Genomic DNA, 13,305 nt, shown 5'->3' with positions numbered 1-13,305 from the left:
GTTCATGTTCTTTGCAGGGACATGGATGAAGCTGGAAACCATCATTTTCAGCAAACTAACACAGGAACAGAAAACCAAACACCACATGTTCTCACTCATAAGTGGAAGTTCAACAATGAAAACACATAGACACAGGGAGGGGAACCTCACACACCAGAGCCTGTCGGGGGGTGAGGGGCTACGGGAGGGATAGCATTAGGAGAAATACGTAATGTAGATGACCGGTTGATGGGTGCAGCAAACCACCGCGGCACGTGTATACCTATGTAACAAACCTGCAAGTTCTGCACATGTATCCCATAACTTAAAGTATATTTAAATAATAATAATAATGGCACCAAATCTATACCTACTCAGTTTGTATAGCTGAGTGACACTAAACCTTGTTTGTTTTCCTGTACATTCATTATGGCTTATTCATTAAAAGATTACTAATATTTATTAATCACAGCCAAATACTACACCTATATTTACTTCATTCTAGAGCAATCCAGTGGAGAGGGTATTCTTTTCCTTCTCAGTTTTCCAGAAGAGGAAACTAAGGCTTAGAGGTTAAATGACTTGCCTGAGTTACAAAGTTACTAAGTATTTGACCTGGGTTTTGAACCCAAAGATTTACCTCTGGTTCTTTTATGCTCTCAGTTTACACTACACAATTTTACTTGCTGAGATGCAAGCTATTTTAACTCTTTGCCCCTCTCTTTCTTAACTTTCTGTATATAGTAGACCTTTAATATATACTTGTTTCATCATTCCCTGGGCCATTATTATTATTATTATCATTATAAATGGGTGACAGTATTTGTGGTTTGTTCTGTCTACTGAATTTTGTTCTCTCAACCTACACTGAAGCGAGCCTAGGCAGAAGGGGCTGATGGTGCAGAAAGAAAAACGTGGGTAACTAAGGGTCAGAAGGAAAACCCTATTTTGAGATGTGTTAGAGGTTCGAGGGGAAGGGGAGCATTTTAGGACTTCATCATTTGGTTACTTGAGACTAAACTGCTTTAGGAATCTTCTGGACATCATGCTGATAATGTCCTAACCACCCCCCCCCCGACCCCGATCCTCCCCCCACCCATCATTCTACTCAGCTGGTGCAAAAGATTCTCACTGTGTATAGGAGTAAAGAGAAAGGAAAATCAGCAGTTTTCCTTGGCTATAGTTCTACATTCTGAGGTAACGCTAAACCCAAGTAACTGCAGATGGGAGACTTACAGACCTTCCTCCCCCACCCTCGTGTGTATGTGTGTGTGCGTGTGTGTGAGTACGCGCGCGTGTCTTTGGATGGGCTCCTATGAGCCTGGGAGTCTATAGAGCGCCGCGCGGTAGATCAGCACTATGTTCATGGTGCTGGGCTTTACCTGTTCCTAACCTGGAAACTCCCTTGGTCGGTGAAGGAACTCGGCTTTCTTTTCCTGTTTATCATCCATCCCAGAGGAGCTGTCGGATTCCCCCCTTTTACAGCCCTCCCGCCTCCACACTTCCCCCGGAGTCATCCCCACAAACTACCCCGAGATGACCCTCTGACCAAGGTGGGGGAGGGGAAAGGTTATCAGAAGTTAAGTGGGTCAAGAGTGCAGCACGGAACCGGACCCTGAGGAGCCCGCAGGGCTGCCGGGGTCGCAAGCCTGTGGAGCTACTTCCGCCGCCTGCCGCCAACTCTGCGGGCCGGCGACCCCTCCTCTCCGCAGACACCGGCCGGGTCTAGCTGGTGCGGTCCGCGCTCAACTCCACCCGCAGCCGCCGCGGGCTCCTCGGGCGCCAGGAGCTTGACCCGCCGCAGCAAAGCGCTGGCAGCGGGCAAGGTCGCTGACTCAGGAGACTTCGGAGTGTAGGCTGTATAGTTCAGTGGTTAGGAACGCTGGCTCTGAAGTCCAATCCTGGTTTCACCTCATGCCATCTGAGTGACCTTGGGCAAGCTTCTTGACTTCAGTGAGCCAATTTCTGAATCTATAAAATGGGGACACTGAAGTGATAGCTAAACGCTAGAACTGTTGTCAAAATTAATGAATGCAGCGCTCTGGTACGAAGTAGGAACTCACTTAATAGTGACCATGATTGGCAGCAGCAGTGAGAGGCTAAGCATTGGGGTCCAGAATAGAGATTTGAGCTCTGGCCTTTCCAGTTCTTCACCCAGGGTGGGGTTGGGGGAGGGGTAGCGGGAACGTCTACTCTTCCCGCCTCTTCCCCAGTTCCAAGATAAACTCGGGAGTACCCGGAGAGCCGCTGGTTTGGACTCCGGTTCCTTCGGACGGCCTTGTGTCCCCAGACTCGTAGCACCTCACGCCGCCCGTGGCTCCTCTCTTTCCCTGGAGCGGAGAGAAGACTTCTTTTGTGAATTGAGTATCTCCCTCCCCCAATTTCCCCACCCCAAGCTTGCTGCCTCCTCCGGGTCCCGGCGGCCACGGCGAGGCGGCCTGAGCTTCAGGAGGAAGGGAAGAGGCAGCCTCTGGGTGTGCGAGTCCCCTGGGCGCGGGGAAGGGAAGAAGAGGACGAGGTGGCGCGGAGACCGCGGGAGAACACAGTGCCTCCGGAGGTGGGGGGCTCTTCCTCATTTTGCCTGCCTTCTAGGGACCGCTCGGGCTTCTTGTATCCAGAGGTACAGCCCCTGAACAGCCGGGAATCCCCGTCCCCTGTCCCGGACGAGGGGCCGGGGGCGCCAGCTCCGCACGCCGCGGGAGTGGGCGGCAAGCGCGGGCCTGCGAGGTAAGGAGGGATGGCGGCGAGTGGGGAGTGCGCCTGCACGTGTGTGCGCGCGGGTGCGCGCAGCGGAGGGAGCGCGGGGGGACCGGCCGGGGCGCGTCCCACCCGGCTACCTGCCCTTCCTGCTCTGTGCGGTCGCCCACGCCCTCCAGTCCCCCGCACCTGCGCTAGGGCGCCCGTCACCCGCATCCCTCACGCCTCCACGTCCCATCTCCCCCTCATGCAAACCCCACCCTGCCCACTAATAATTCCCACTGCAGAATCAGCCCGAAACCTGGAGAGACAGCATTGCCTTTCTGCTCCCCTCGCCCCCCTCCCCTCCTGCTATAAATAACCCGGACTAGCGGGTCAGGAACGTCACACGGCGAGAAAACAGGACCCCGAGGTTTTCTTCTCTGGGAATAGGGGGCAAAGGGTGAGGAGAGGAGAAAGAAATCGCTCGTGAGTAGTGAAGAAAAGCTTGCTCTTTGACTACTAGAAGAGACCAGCCATTATTTTATTCTTCTTTTCTCTCTCTTTCTTCCTTTTTTATTTTTCCGTGCCTTTCTTATTCTGTACCCGCCTCCCCAACCCCCCGCCCCAAATCCAACGGGTTGCTCAGCATTCCTCCCATTGGTTTTTTCCCTCCCTCCCGCTTCGACTCCCAACGCCCCCTCCCCCTTCCTCCCACCCGCTGCACAACCCCCGCCCCCCCCATCCGAGTCTCGCCCCAGGCAGGGCATGCTATTTGCCAAGGAAATAAAGTTCAAACTCCTTGCCCCTGTGTCCGGCTGAGACCAGAAGTGGGCTTACCGGCACCTATCTTCCGCTGGCACCCCACACCTGCTCTCCTCTAATTTTCTAATCTGGTTTTGCATATTTAAAAGGACACACACACACACCAAAAACCCACAACCCGCTAGGTGCAAAACTGCCTCTTGCAACTACCGAAACTTACCAGACGCTGTAGTTATTTTGTCTTAACGAAAGGATAACAACAAAAATTTTATTCTGGATGCTGCTGTGGGGTGACTTTTCTATATTATTCAAATATGTATGTATTATACATATATATGTTTTTCCTTTTTCCCTTTTAATTTTTTTTTTTTTTTTTTAAACAAGGAAATCTGCTCGGTCCCCGGCAGCCGCCGCTTCCCCTTTGATGTTTTGGTACGCCGTGCGCATGCGCCTCACATTAGAATTACTGCACTGGGCAGACTAAGTTGGATCTCCTCTCTTCAGTGAAACCCTCAATTCCATCAAAAACTAAAGGGATGTGGAGAGTGCGGAAAAGGGGCTACTTTGGGATTTGGTCCTTCCCCTTAATAATCGCCGCTGTCTGTGCGCAGAGGTAAGTGTGCCCAGCGTTTCTCTTTTCTGTTCTCACTTTGAAGGGTTCTGTCTGCATACCTCTGTGAGCAGGGAAATGTAGTAGGGATCCGATGCTGAAAACGCTATGCCTGCTTCCTTATTGATGCCTGCTTATTGTCATTTCTTTCTTTAGTGTCAATGACCCTAGTAATATGTCGCTGGTTAAAGAGACGGTGGATAGACTCCTGAAAGGCTATGACATTCGTCTGAGACCAGATTTTGGAGGTAATGGGGTTGCCTTGCAAATAAGTCCAGCCACAGCCGAAGCTGTCTTTTGAGCTTTGTGCGCGCTGTCTTCCCTCTCCCTAGTTGTGGGTGCATGTGGTGTCCTGAATGTGTCTCTATTTTACCATATTGAGAAACTGATCAAAACTTAAGCTGGATTATTGCTACCCAGCACTTCCGTGGTCTTTCAATGAGACCCTCTTAGTGTGTACTCAAATTTGGTGACTGCTGTCTTTCAGCTTCACTGTTATGAATCCTTTGCTTCCCTGTCTTTGCTTTGTTGAGACACAAACCTCTTAAGTTTAGTTAATGGTGTGCCGGGAGAACCCGGCTTGCAGAAGGCCACCGTTAACATTTTATAGGACAAGACGTGCTGGCAGTTGGTTGAGAGGTGGCATTAACCCCCTGTGCCTGCCTACTTTGGAAGAGTTCTTCTGGCCAGGGTTACAGTGGCTCATGTCTGGATATAATCCACTCCTCCCAGCCTCACAGAAGTGGGGAGGGCTGGGGGATGGGAGGGTAGGGAGAAAATGGGAGGGTTAGAGAGGGTAGGGGAAAGAAGAATCTCTCTCTGGCTGCAGCCCTATATATGCTGATAGACTCACTTAATATTGCTTCAGACTCTTAGGAAGCTCAAAGAGTTAAAACCTGTGCACAGAAGGGGGTGGGAAAGACTGAGGAGGAGGGGGTTTCAGCGCAAAATATAAAAATCCCATAGACTAGAAGGATTCTTGTGCTTCTGTGAGTTGTGTGCATTCACATGCGGAGACATATGCATATGTAGACAGAGCTGGAATCCCTTGTTCACAGCATACGTGTGTGCATATTCAATACAGCATTTCTTAGAGGAGTGTGTGCCTGCTACCTTTTTTTTTTTTTTAACAAAAAAAGCAGAGAATTGAAAAATTTGAGATTGAGTAGTGCAGAAGGGTTTTGGGCAGAGTGTCTTATGCTCAGGGATAACTCTTGCTGAGAATGAATGAAGTTCAAAGAAATCACGTGGCTGGCCGTCTTGCTTTGCAGGTCCCCCCGTGGCTGTGGGGATGAACATTGACATTGCCAGCATCGATATGGTTTCTGAAGTCAATATGGTGAGTATTGACATTTATGACTACTTCTTTGCAAACTTTCGTTTGGGGACAGGAAGGAGAAATGAGCCAGCTATTGGGGGTGGGGGTGTGCTTGGCTATGTGTATGAGGTGGGGGTGAGAGCATGGAATTTCACCCTAGAATACCCTGTGTTGAGGTTAGAGAGTTGACTCTTTCTGGTCCCTAAGGATTTTTTCAACCTGGTTCAGATACTTGGAGTAAAATGCATCACACGTTCATGTGTAAAACACAACCACGTGCAGGAGACCCCCTACAGAAGCCTCATCTCCTCAGGCTCAATGAGAAACCCAGTTCATTAAGTGATTTTCTGGATTTGATGTGGGGTCATGGGAAGAAGGGAGAGTTTTGATTTGACATTTAATGGAGAATATAGCCTGCAAACAAAACTAATAAAGGCCCTGGAATACTGATGCCCACTCGTTGCTTTCAAAGATCACTGTTTACTGTTAATGGCAAGCCCCCATCCCCCATTCCTGCCCCAACTCCATTGTTTGCTGCTTGCTTTAATCCCTTCTGCCCACCAAAATAAAAATTGGCCATCCTGTTTCTAAAAGGTAGGCTCAGACCCATGTGTCATCCCCGTTCACTTTAGCAATTCATTCACCACATGTCCTAAGCTTGTACAGTTAATTGACAGCAGTACTCCTTAGTGGCTGCCTCCGTGGACTTGGGGCAAGTGTTGAGAGGAAAAAGCCTGTGTTCCCAACTAGGAAACACGTGTTGGGGGGTTTGCTTCAATCGGGAGCTCCCCCTGCTGCCCATATTGGAACACTGCAGACATGCAATGCAATGACAAGCGTCCCAGACGCCCCCACATACTTGGGGGCATTCCTCCAGTGACTTTTCTACTCTGTGTTTTTAAAATCCCATGCTTTGGAGAAGTCCCTCTAGATAGGCCACATTTTAATGTAGAATTCCAATGTTACTTTCAGTCCTGATAATACACAGCACGTTTCAGAAGGTTGTGTTTTGGCATAGTTCTGTCTAGAAATTGGATTAATTATTAAATAAAGGGGTATAGTATATAAACTTTTATGCAAAACATTTCTAAGCCACCCCTCAGGACTTGAAAATTAGTTCTCAACATTATATAAATTTCCGTATTCCCAGAATTCAAACAAGAAGAAGCTCAGTAACCAACATAGTCCTCATACACTGTCTAAAGATAAGAGATAATCCCGAGATTTCATAAGATTCTGAAGCAAATGAATACTGTGCTTATACCTTATGAGTATGCAAGGGAATTCTGCTATTTCTGAAATGTTTTAATGACATTAATCTTCTCATATTCTAATTTAGAGAAAGTTTTTATCATATGCAATATAAACGCAGACTAAAGATAATATTGGATGTTTCAGAACCAAAAATTTCCCTCACATTATGAAAATCTGTGTGGTTAGAGAATGTTTCTTGGGATAGTATTTAATTTCTCAGATATACGAATATTCACTTTTGGTGAATTTGAAAGGTCTTTTATCAGTTTATATTTTGAGCTTCAGCATAAAAATAAAAGATGTCTTAATGTGGGTACCTTCTTATGTCTCAGGAATGTGAATCTAAATTATGCTGTTTAAAACAAAGTAATATAGAAATCAGGTGTGATTCTGTGCATCCTACACGTGATTGATTCAGACTCCTCTCTTTTGCATTTTGCTTTTTTTATGCTCTTCTCTCAGTCCCAAGTCTTATTTTACCACCACCTCCCTCTTTAGAGCATCACAAAATGAGATTTTGTGAAACATATCAAGAAAAATTTAGAACCCAAAGAGATAATCATGAGATGACTAGAGGTTGCTGCAGTAGGTTAGCTAATAACTTAAAGGTATTATATCCTAACATTGTTTAGAGTGATAGAATTTTTATTTTTCTTTCCTTTAAGTTCTATTCATTTTTTGCCTACATGCAACATTTTGGAGAGATATCTGAGGTGGAAACAATGCCAAGACCTGCTAGTCAAAATATAGATCCAGTTAAGGCAAGGTGTCATCACTTAAAGCTATTTACTGTTGCTGAAAAATCATGAGATGTTGAAGTGCAAAAATGAATGTCAGGTTGTAAATGGGACAACACTGCAACATTAATGATTAGAACCAAGTGTTGAAAATTCCAAGCCAGATTCCTTACTTAGCCTTATGCTACACCCATGGATTTGTCCAGCTAGATTGTCACTTGTTGAAAAATTAACATTTTTTCAGCTAGCAACCTTAATAACCTAAAATTATCTTCAAAGAAATTTTTTGTGATGTTTGTTTTATTTTTTAAAGATGATTATTTGTTTTGAAGCAACAGATGGGAAATTCCATCTCTGGTGTCTAAATAACAGATGTTTATGGTGTGTTGTACCCTGTATGTAGGTCTGAGTGTTAGGGCCTTTTGATTAGCTTCAGGTGTGAAAGAATGGTTGATTGGTTACTTAAATGAAACTTCAAAATTGATTTAACAGACACATTTGTCCCTCATTATCCTTTGTGGACTGCAGTCTCTGGTAATTGTAACTTTCTCTTATGATATAGCATGTCTTCCTTTGAAGAATGGTAGGGAACCAGACCATTTAAATTGTCATTGACTCATTTGTACTGGACAAATAAATGTCCATGTCAGTGTGATGCTCCTTGTAAATCACAATGATAGAAAGACCCTGAAGTGAATCAGGAGTCTCAGATGCGAGTTCTACTTCTGATGCTTAGTCATCCTGAGGATATTCACAGATAGACTGGGCTCACTTTACTCATTCATTAAAGGGGAGTAATAGTCCCATTTTACCTATCTTGGGTGAATACCAGAATATAGATATACCTTGTTTTATTCTAGCTTGCTTTTTTGTGCCTTGCAAACATTGCATTTTTATAAATTGAAGGTTTGTGGCAACCTTGAAATGAGCAAGTCTATAATGAGCCTGTTTCTCTAGTAGCATGTGTTCACTTTGTGTCTCTGTGTCACATTTTGGTAATTATCACAATATTTCAAATTGTTTCATTATTATTATATTTTCTGTGGTGATCAGTGATCAGTGATCTCTGATGTTACTATTGCAATTGTTTGGGGGCACCATGAACTGCACTGAGGTAAGACAGCAAACTTAATGGATAAATGTTGTGTGTGTTCTGACAGTTCCACCAATGGGTCATCCCCCTGTCCGTCTCCCTCTCTGTGAGCTTCCCTATTCCTTGAGACACAACAATATGGAAATTGGGCCAATTCACAGCCCTACAATGAGAGTTGCACATCTCTCACTTTAAATCAAAAGCTAGAAATGATTAAGATCAGTGAGGAAAGTGTGTCAAAAGCTGGGACAGGCAGATAGCTAGGTCTCTTGCTCAAAGCAGCCAAGTTTTGAATGCAAAGGAGGAGTCAATGAAGGAAATTGAAAGTGGTAGTCCAGTGAACACATGAAAGATAAGAAAATGGAAAAGGCTTATTGATGATATGGAGAAAGTTTTAGTGCTCTTGATAGAAGATCAAACTAGTCACAACATTCCCTTAGAGACAAAGCCAGATTACCAGAACAGGACCCTAACTGTATTTGATTCTATGAAGGCTTAGGAGATGCAGAAGAAATGCTGGAAGCTAGCAGAGGCTGCTTTAGGATGTTTATGGAAACAAGCTCTCTTCATAACATAAAAGTGCAAGGTGTATTAGCAAATGCTGATGGAGAAGCTACAGCAATTTATGCAGAAGATGCAAGGTAATCAGTGAAGATGGCTGGCTATTCTGCACAAAAGACTTTATTAGATAAGAGAGTCTTCTATCAGAAGAAGATGACATCTAAGACTGTCATAGCTAAAGAGGAGAAGTCAATGCCTGGCTTCAAAGCTTCAAGGCACAGGTTGACTTTTGTTAGGTGTTAATGCAGCTGGTTACCTTAAGTGAATGCTGTCTCAAATCCTAGGTCCCTTAAGAATGATGCTAAATCTACTCGGCCTGTGCTCTAGAAATGGAAAACCACAGCCCAGATGACAGCATATCTGTTTACAGCATGATTTATTGAACATTTTAAGCCCACTGTTGAGACTTACTGCTCAGAAAAAAAAAAAAAAAGATTCTTACTGACTTACTGCTCAACCAGGTGCAATGGCTGATGCCTGTAATTCCAACAGTTTGGGAGGCTGAGGCTGGCAAATACCTTGAGCCCAGACATTCAAGACCAGCCTAGGCAACATGGTGAAACCCTGTCTCTACAAAAAATACAAAAATTAGCTAGGCATGGTGGCATGTGCCTGTAGTCTCAGCTACTCAGGAGGCTGAGGTGGAGGATCACTCGAATCTGGGTGGCAAAAGTTGCAGTGAACTGAGATCACACCACTGCACTGCAACCTGGGTGACAGAGTGAGAACTTGTCTCAAAATAATAATAATAATAATAATAATGAGATTACAATTAGAAAACAAACAAACAACAACAAGAAAATAATGGCTGCTCATTGACAATGCACCTAGTCACACATGAGCTCTGATGGAGAGGTACAAAGAGATTAATGTTGTTTTCATGCTTGCTAACACAACATCCATTCTGTAGCCCATAAATCAAGGAGCAATTTTGACTTTCAAGTCTTATTTAAGAAGTACAATTTGTAAGGCTATAGTTACCATAGGCAGTGATTCCTCTGATGAATCTGGGCAAAGTATTGAAAACCTTCTGGAAAGGATTCACATTCTAGATACCATTAAGAACATTCATGATTCATGAGAGGAGGTTCAAATAGCAACATTAACAGGAGTTTGGAAGAAATTGATTCCAACTTTCATGAATGACTTTGAGGTGTTCAAGGCCTGAGTGGAGGAAGTCACTGCAGATGTGGTGGAAATAGCAAGAGAACTAGAATTAGAAGTGGAGCCTGAAGATGTGATTGAATTGCTGCAATCTCATGATCAAACTTCAATGCACAAGTTGCTTCTTAAGGATGAGCAAAGAATGTGGTTTCTTGAGATGGAATCTACTTTTGGTGAAGACGCTGTGAACATTGTTGAAGTGACAACAAAGGACTTAGAATATTACATAAACTCAGTTGATAAAGCGGCAGCCGGATTTGAGAGGTTTGACTTCGATTTTGAAAGACTTTCTGCTGTGGGTAAAATGCTATCACACAGGATAGCATGCCACAGAGAAATCTTTTGTGAAAGGAAGAGTCCACTGATACAGCAAACTTCATTGTTGTCTCATTTTAAGAAACTGTCTCAGCCACCCCAGCGTTTAGCAACCACAACCCTGCTCAGTCAGCAGCCATTAACATGGAGCCAAGACATTCTATCAGCAGAAAGATTACTACTCCGTGAAGGCTCAGATGATTGTTAGTATTTTCTAGCAATAATGTATTTTAAAATTATGGTATGTACATTTTTAACATGATGCTATTTCACACTTATTAGATACAGTATAGTGTAAACATAACTTCTGTATGCACTAAGAAACCAAAAAAATTGTGAGACTCGCTTTATTGGGATATTCACTTTATTGTGGCGGTCTGGAACTGAGCCAGCAGTATCTTTCTGCGGTATGCCTTCATGTAAGTTTATTGGTCGTCTATGAACATACTTAATGAAGACAACTCAAGAGACCCAATGTCCACTCCAGCTGCTGTCTTAAGTGTGCTTGTGTTGGCAATATAATTTACTAAGTCTCAGTTTTACCATGTTTTAATTGAGAAAGGATATATTAACTTGGCTTGCAACTCAAAGTTCCATGTTTCTCTGACTTGGCTAGTTATAGTAGCTCTATTGGATATAAAGAAGTTCCAGGAAAATTTGAAAATCTAGAAAATCATGAGGAAAATGCAGAACTCCTAAATGGCATGCAGTTGTGAGTCCTTACTGAGGAAGCTAGTGGTGGTGTCAGAACCATGTGACTTAGGTGACTGTCAGCTCAATAGATCTTTGGAAGAATGTGGTCTCAATTAGAATGCTCCTGAGCAGAAAGCTTGGCCTTGGAATGAAATATTTTTAGATGTCGTGGTTAAATTGGCAGGAATCTTTTTGTTAAGATTCTTTGATGAAAAGTGCATTTTAAGATTCAAATTTTGGCTCTGAGGATTATGGACTGAAATAGCTTCCTCTTCATTTAAAGCAGATTCTTCTCCATCTTAAAACAACACATTTGCCAACCAAAGAGTGAAGCAATATTTCACTTTTGAGGAAAGAGTTCTAGTAAACACATACACAAATTACCTTTTTATGGAATGGCAAATGGAGAAAAGTGCTGCTGTTTTTTAAACAGATGTTTTCTTGCATCACCAGCTGCACAGTTTAAAATTTCATTCAACAAACTTATTTAGCAGCTACTATGATCCAAGCATGTGTTAGGCCTTATGGACAGAGTAGTGAGTGAGACCAACCCATCCCCTGACCTCATGAAATATATTATCTAGGTGTTTACTTTTTTTTTTCTTTTGGGACAGTTGTCTCGCTTTGTTGCCCGGGCAGTGCAGTGGCACAATCTTGGCTCACTGCAACCTTCACCTCTTGGACCCAGACAATTCTCTCATCTCAGTCTCCCGAGTAGCTGGGACTACAGGCACGTGCCACCATGACCAACTAATTTTTGTATTTTTAGTAGAGATGGGGTTTCACCACTTTGCCCAGGCTGGTTTCAAACTCCTGAGCTCAAGCGATTTCCCCACCCTCGGCCTCCCAGAGTGCTGGGATTATAGGCGTGAGCCACCACCGCCCAGGTAGGCGTTTACTATTCTTATAGTTACATCAGATTCTTACTGTATTTATGCCTAGCTTACGTCTTTCCTTTTCTGTAAGACTTTCTTAGCAGCCAAGTAAGTGCCTCGCGGTCTTTGTCTCCTATAAGTTCCTTCGTCACTTGTTGATTTTGTCACTTGTCTGGGTATTTGGTATTTCAAGTGGTTTATATTTTACGTATTTATTCTGTCTTCCTCCATCATATTTATAAATTACATCACGACAAGGTTATGGTGTCTCTCCCAGTGTGGTTTTGCTTTATATACAAATGGTTGTTTGGATATTTGACCCCGGGTGAATGCCACAAGTATTGAGTGAAAAATTCACTTCTATAGTAGTAATTTATTATTATTTGCTACACACTGTACTATTTATGTGGGGAAATAGAACACAGAATCATAGCCCACAAAGTCAGGCATTCACCATTTGGAACAACAAGTGTAGAAAGAATCACAATGTGGGGTCATGAGTGCTTTGAAAGAGGATATACATAGGGCATAGTGGGAATATACTAATATATTACATGGAAACGAGTCAGGTGAAGAAGGGGGTTAGAAGTGTGTGGATAGATGTTCCAAGCAGAAAGAATAACATAGAGGAGGGTGTGACACAGGATAAATAAATGGTATTAGGGATTTGGAAGTCATTTTAAAAGACTGGAGTGGGAGTGAGGAAAGGATAGATTTGGTGTTGAAGCCGTAGGTGGGGATCAAAAGATGAAGACCATTTTTGTGTCTTACTCAATAATTGAATATTTGTCCAAAGCCTGTAGGGGCCCATGAAATGGTTTCAATAGAATTGCATGAACAGATTCACACCTATTGAAGATGGTTCTGAAGTGTAGAGGGTGGATTGAAGTGGAGCAAAATTTAACGTTGGAAGATGAATTGAAAACCTACTGCAAAATTTCAGGAAGATGTGATGAACTAAGACAGGAATGCAAAAAAAGAAGATATAAAATTATTGTGTTTATAAAATGAAAGTGACAGGACTTGGTGAATCCCATGATTCTCATAGTATCCTTTACTGATATAGGGAAGACAGGAAGGGGAGTGGAGGTCAAGGGGATGAGGCATGTGGGCAGATAGTGAGTTCACTTTGGGAAATGTTGATTTTTTTTTTCTATACACATGGAATCTCCAAATGGATACAACCAGCAGGCGATTGGAAAATATAGGTGTACAAATTAGGAAGCAGTTATATAGAGAGACGAACTGAGCATTGTCAGCATATA

General features: G+C 43.5%; 1 protein-coding gene across 5 annotated transcripts in view; it reads left to right on the top strand.

Moving 5' to 3' along the window:
• Positions 1–2,197: 2,197 nt before the first annotated feature.
• The window catches only part of GABRB2 (gamma-aminobutyric acid type A receptor subunit beta2), a 260,076-nt gene continuing 248,968 nt past the window's right edge, over positions 2,198–13,305 (top strand). For 2 of the 5 annotated variants that reach the window (XM_054684759.1, XM_016954153.3), the window contains exons 1-4: positions 2,787–3,144; positions 3,805–4,033; positions 4,187–4,278; positions 5,302–5,369. In XM_054684759.1, the coding sequence (XP_054540734.1) occupies positions 3,957–4,033; positions 4,187–4,278; positions 5,302–5,369 (237 nt within the window). In that variant the 5' untranslated portion in view covers positions 2,787–3,144; positions 3,805–3,956. Of the gene's footprint in view, positions 2,707–2,786; positions 3,145–3,472; positions 3,711–3,804; positions 4,034–4,186; positions 4,279–5,301; positions 5,370–13,305 lie in introns of those variants that run through there. The other 3 variants (XM_063811655.1, XM_016954152.4, XM_016954154.4) reach the window with 3 other exon arrangements.

This window comes from Pan troglodytes, chromosome 4 (genome assembly GCF_028858775.2).
Source record: "Pan troglodytes isolate AG18354 chromosome 4, NHGRI_mPanTro3-v2.0_pri, whole genome shotgun sequence".
In the NCBI taxonomy this organism is placed as follows: domain Eukaryota; kingdom Metazoa; phylum Chordata; class Mammalia; order Primates; family Hominidae; genus Pan; species Pan troglodytes.
This window is presented reverse-complemented; position numbering and strand designations above follow the sequence as displayed.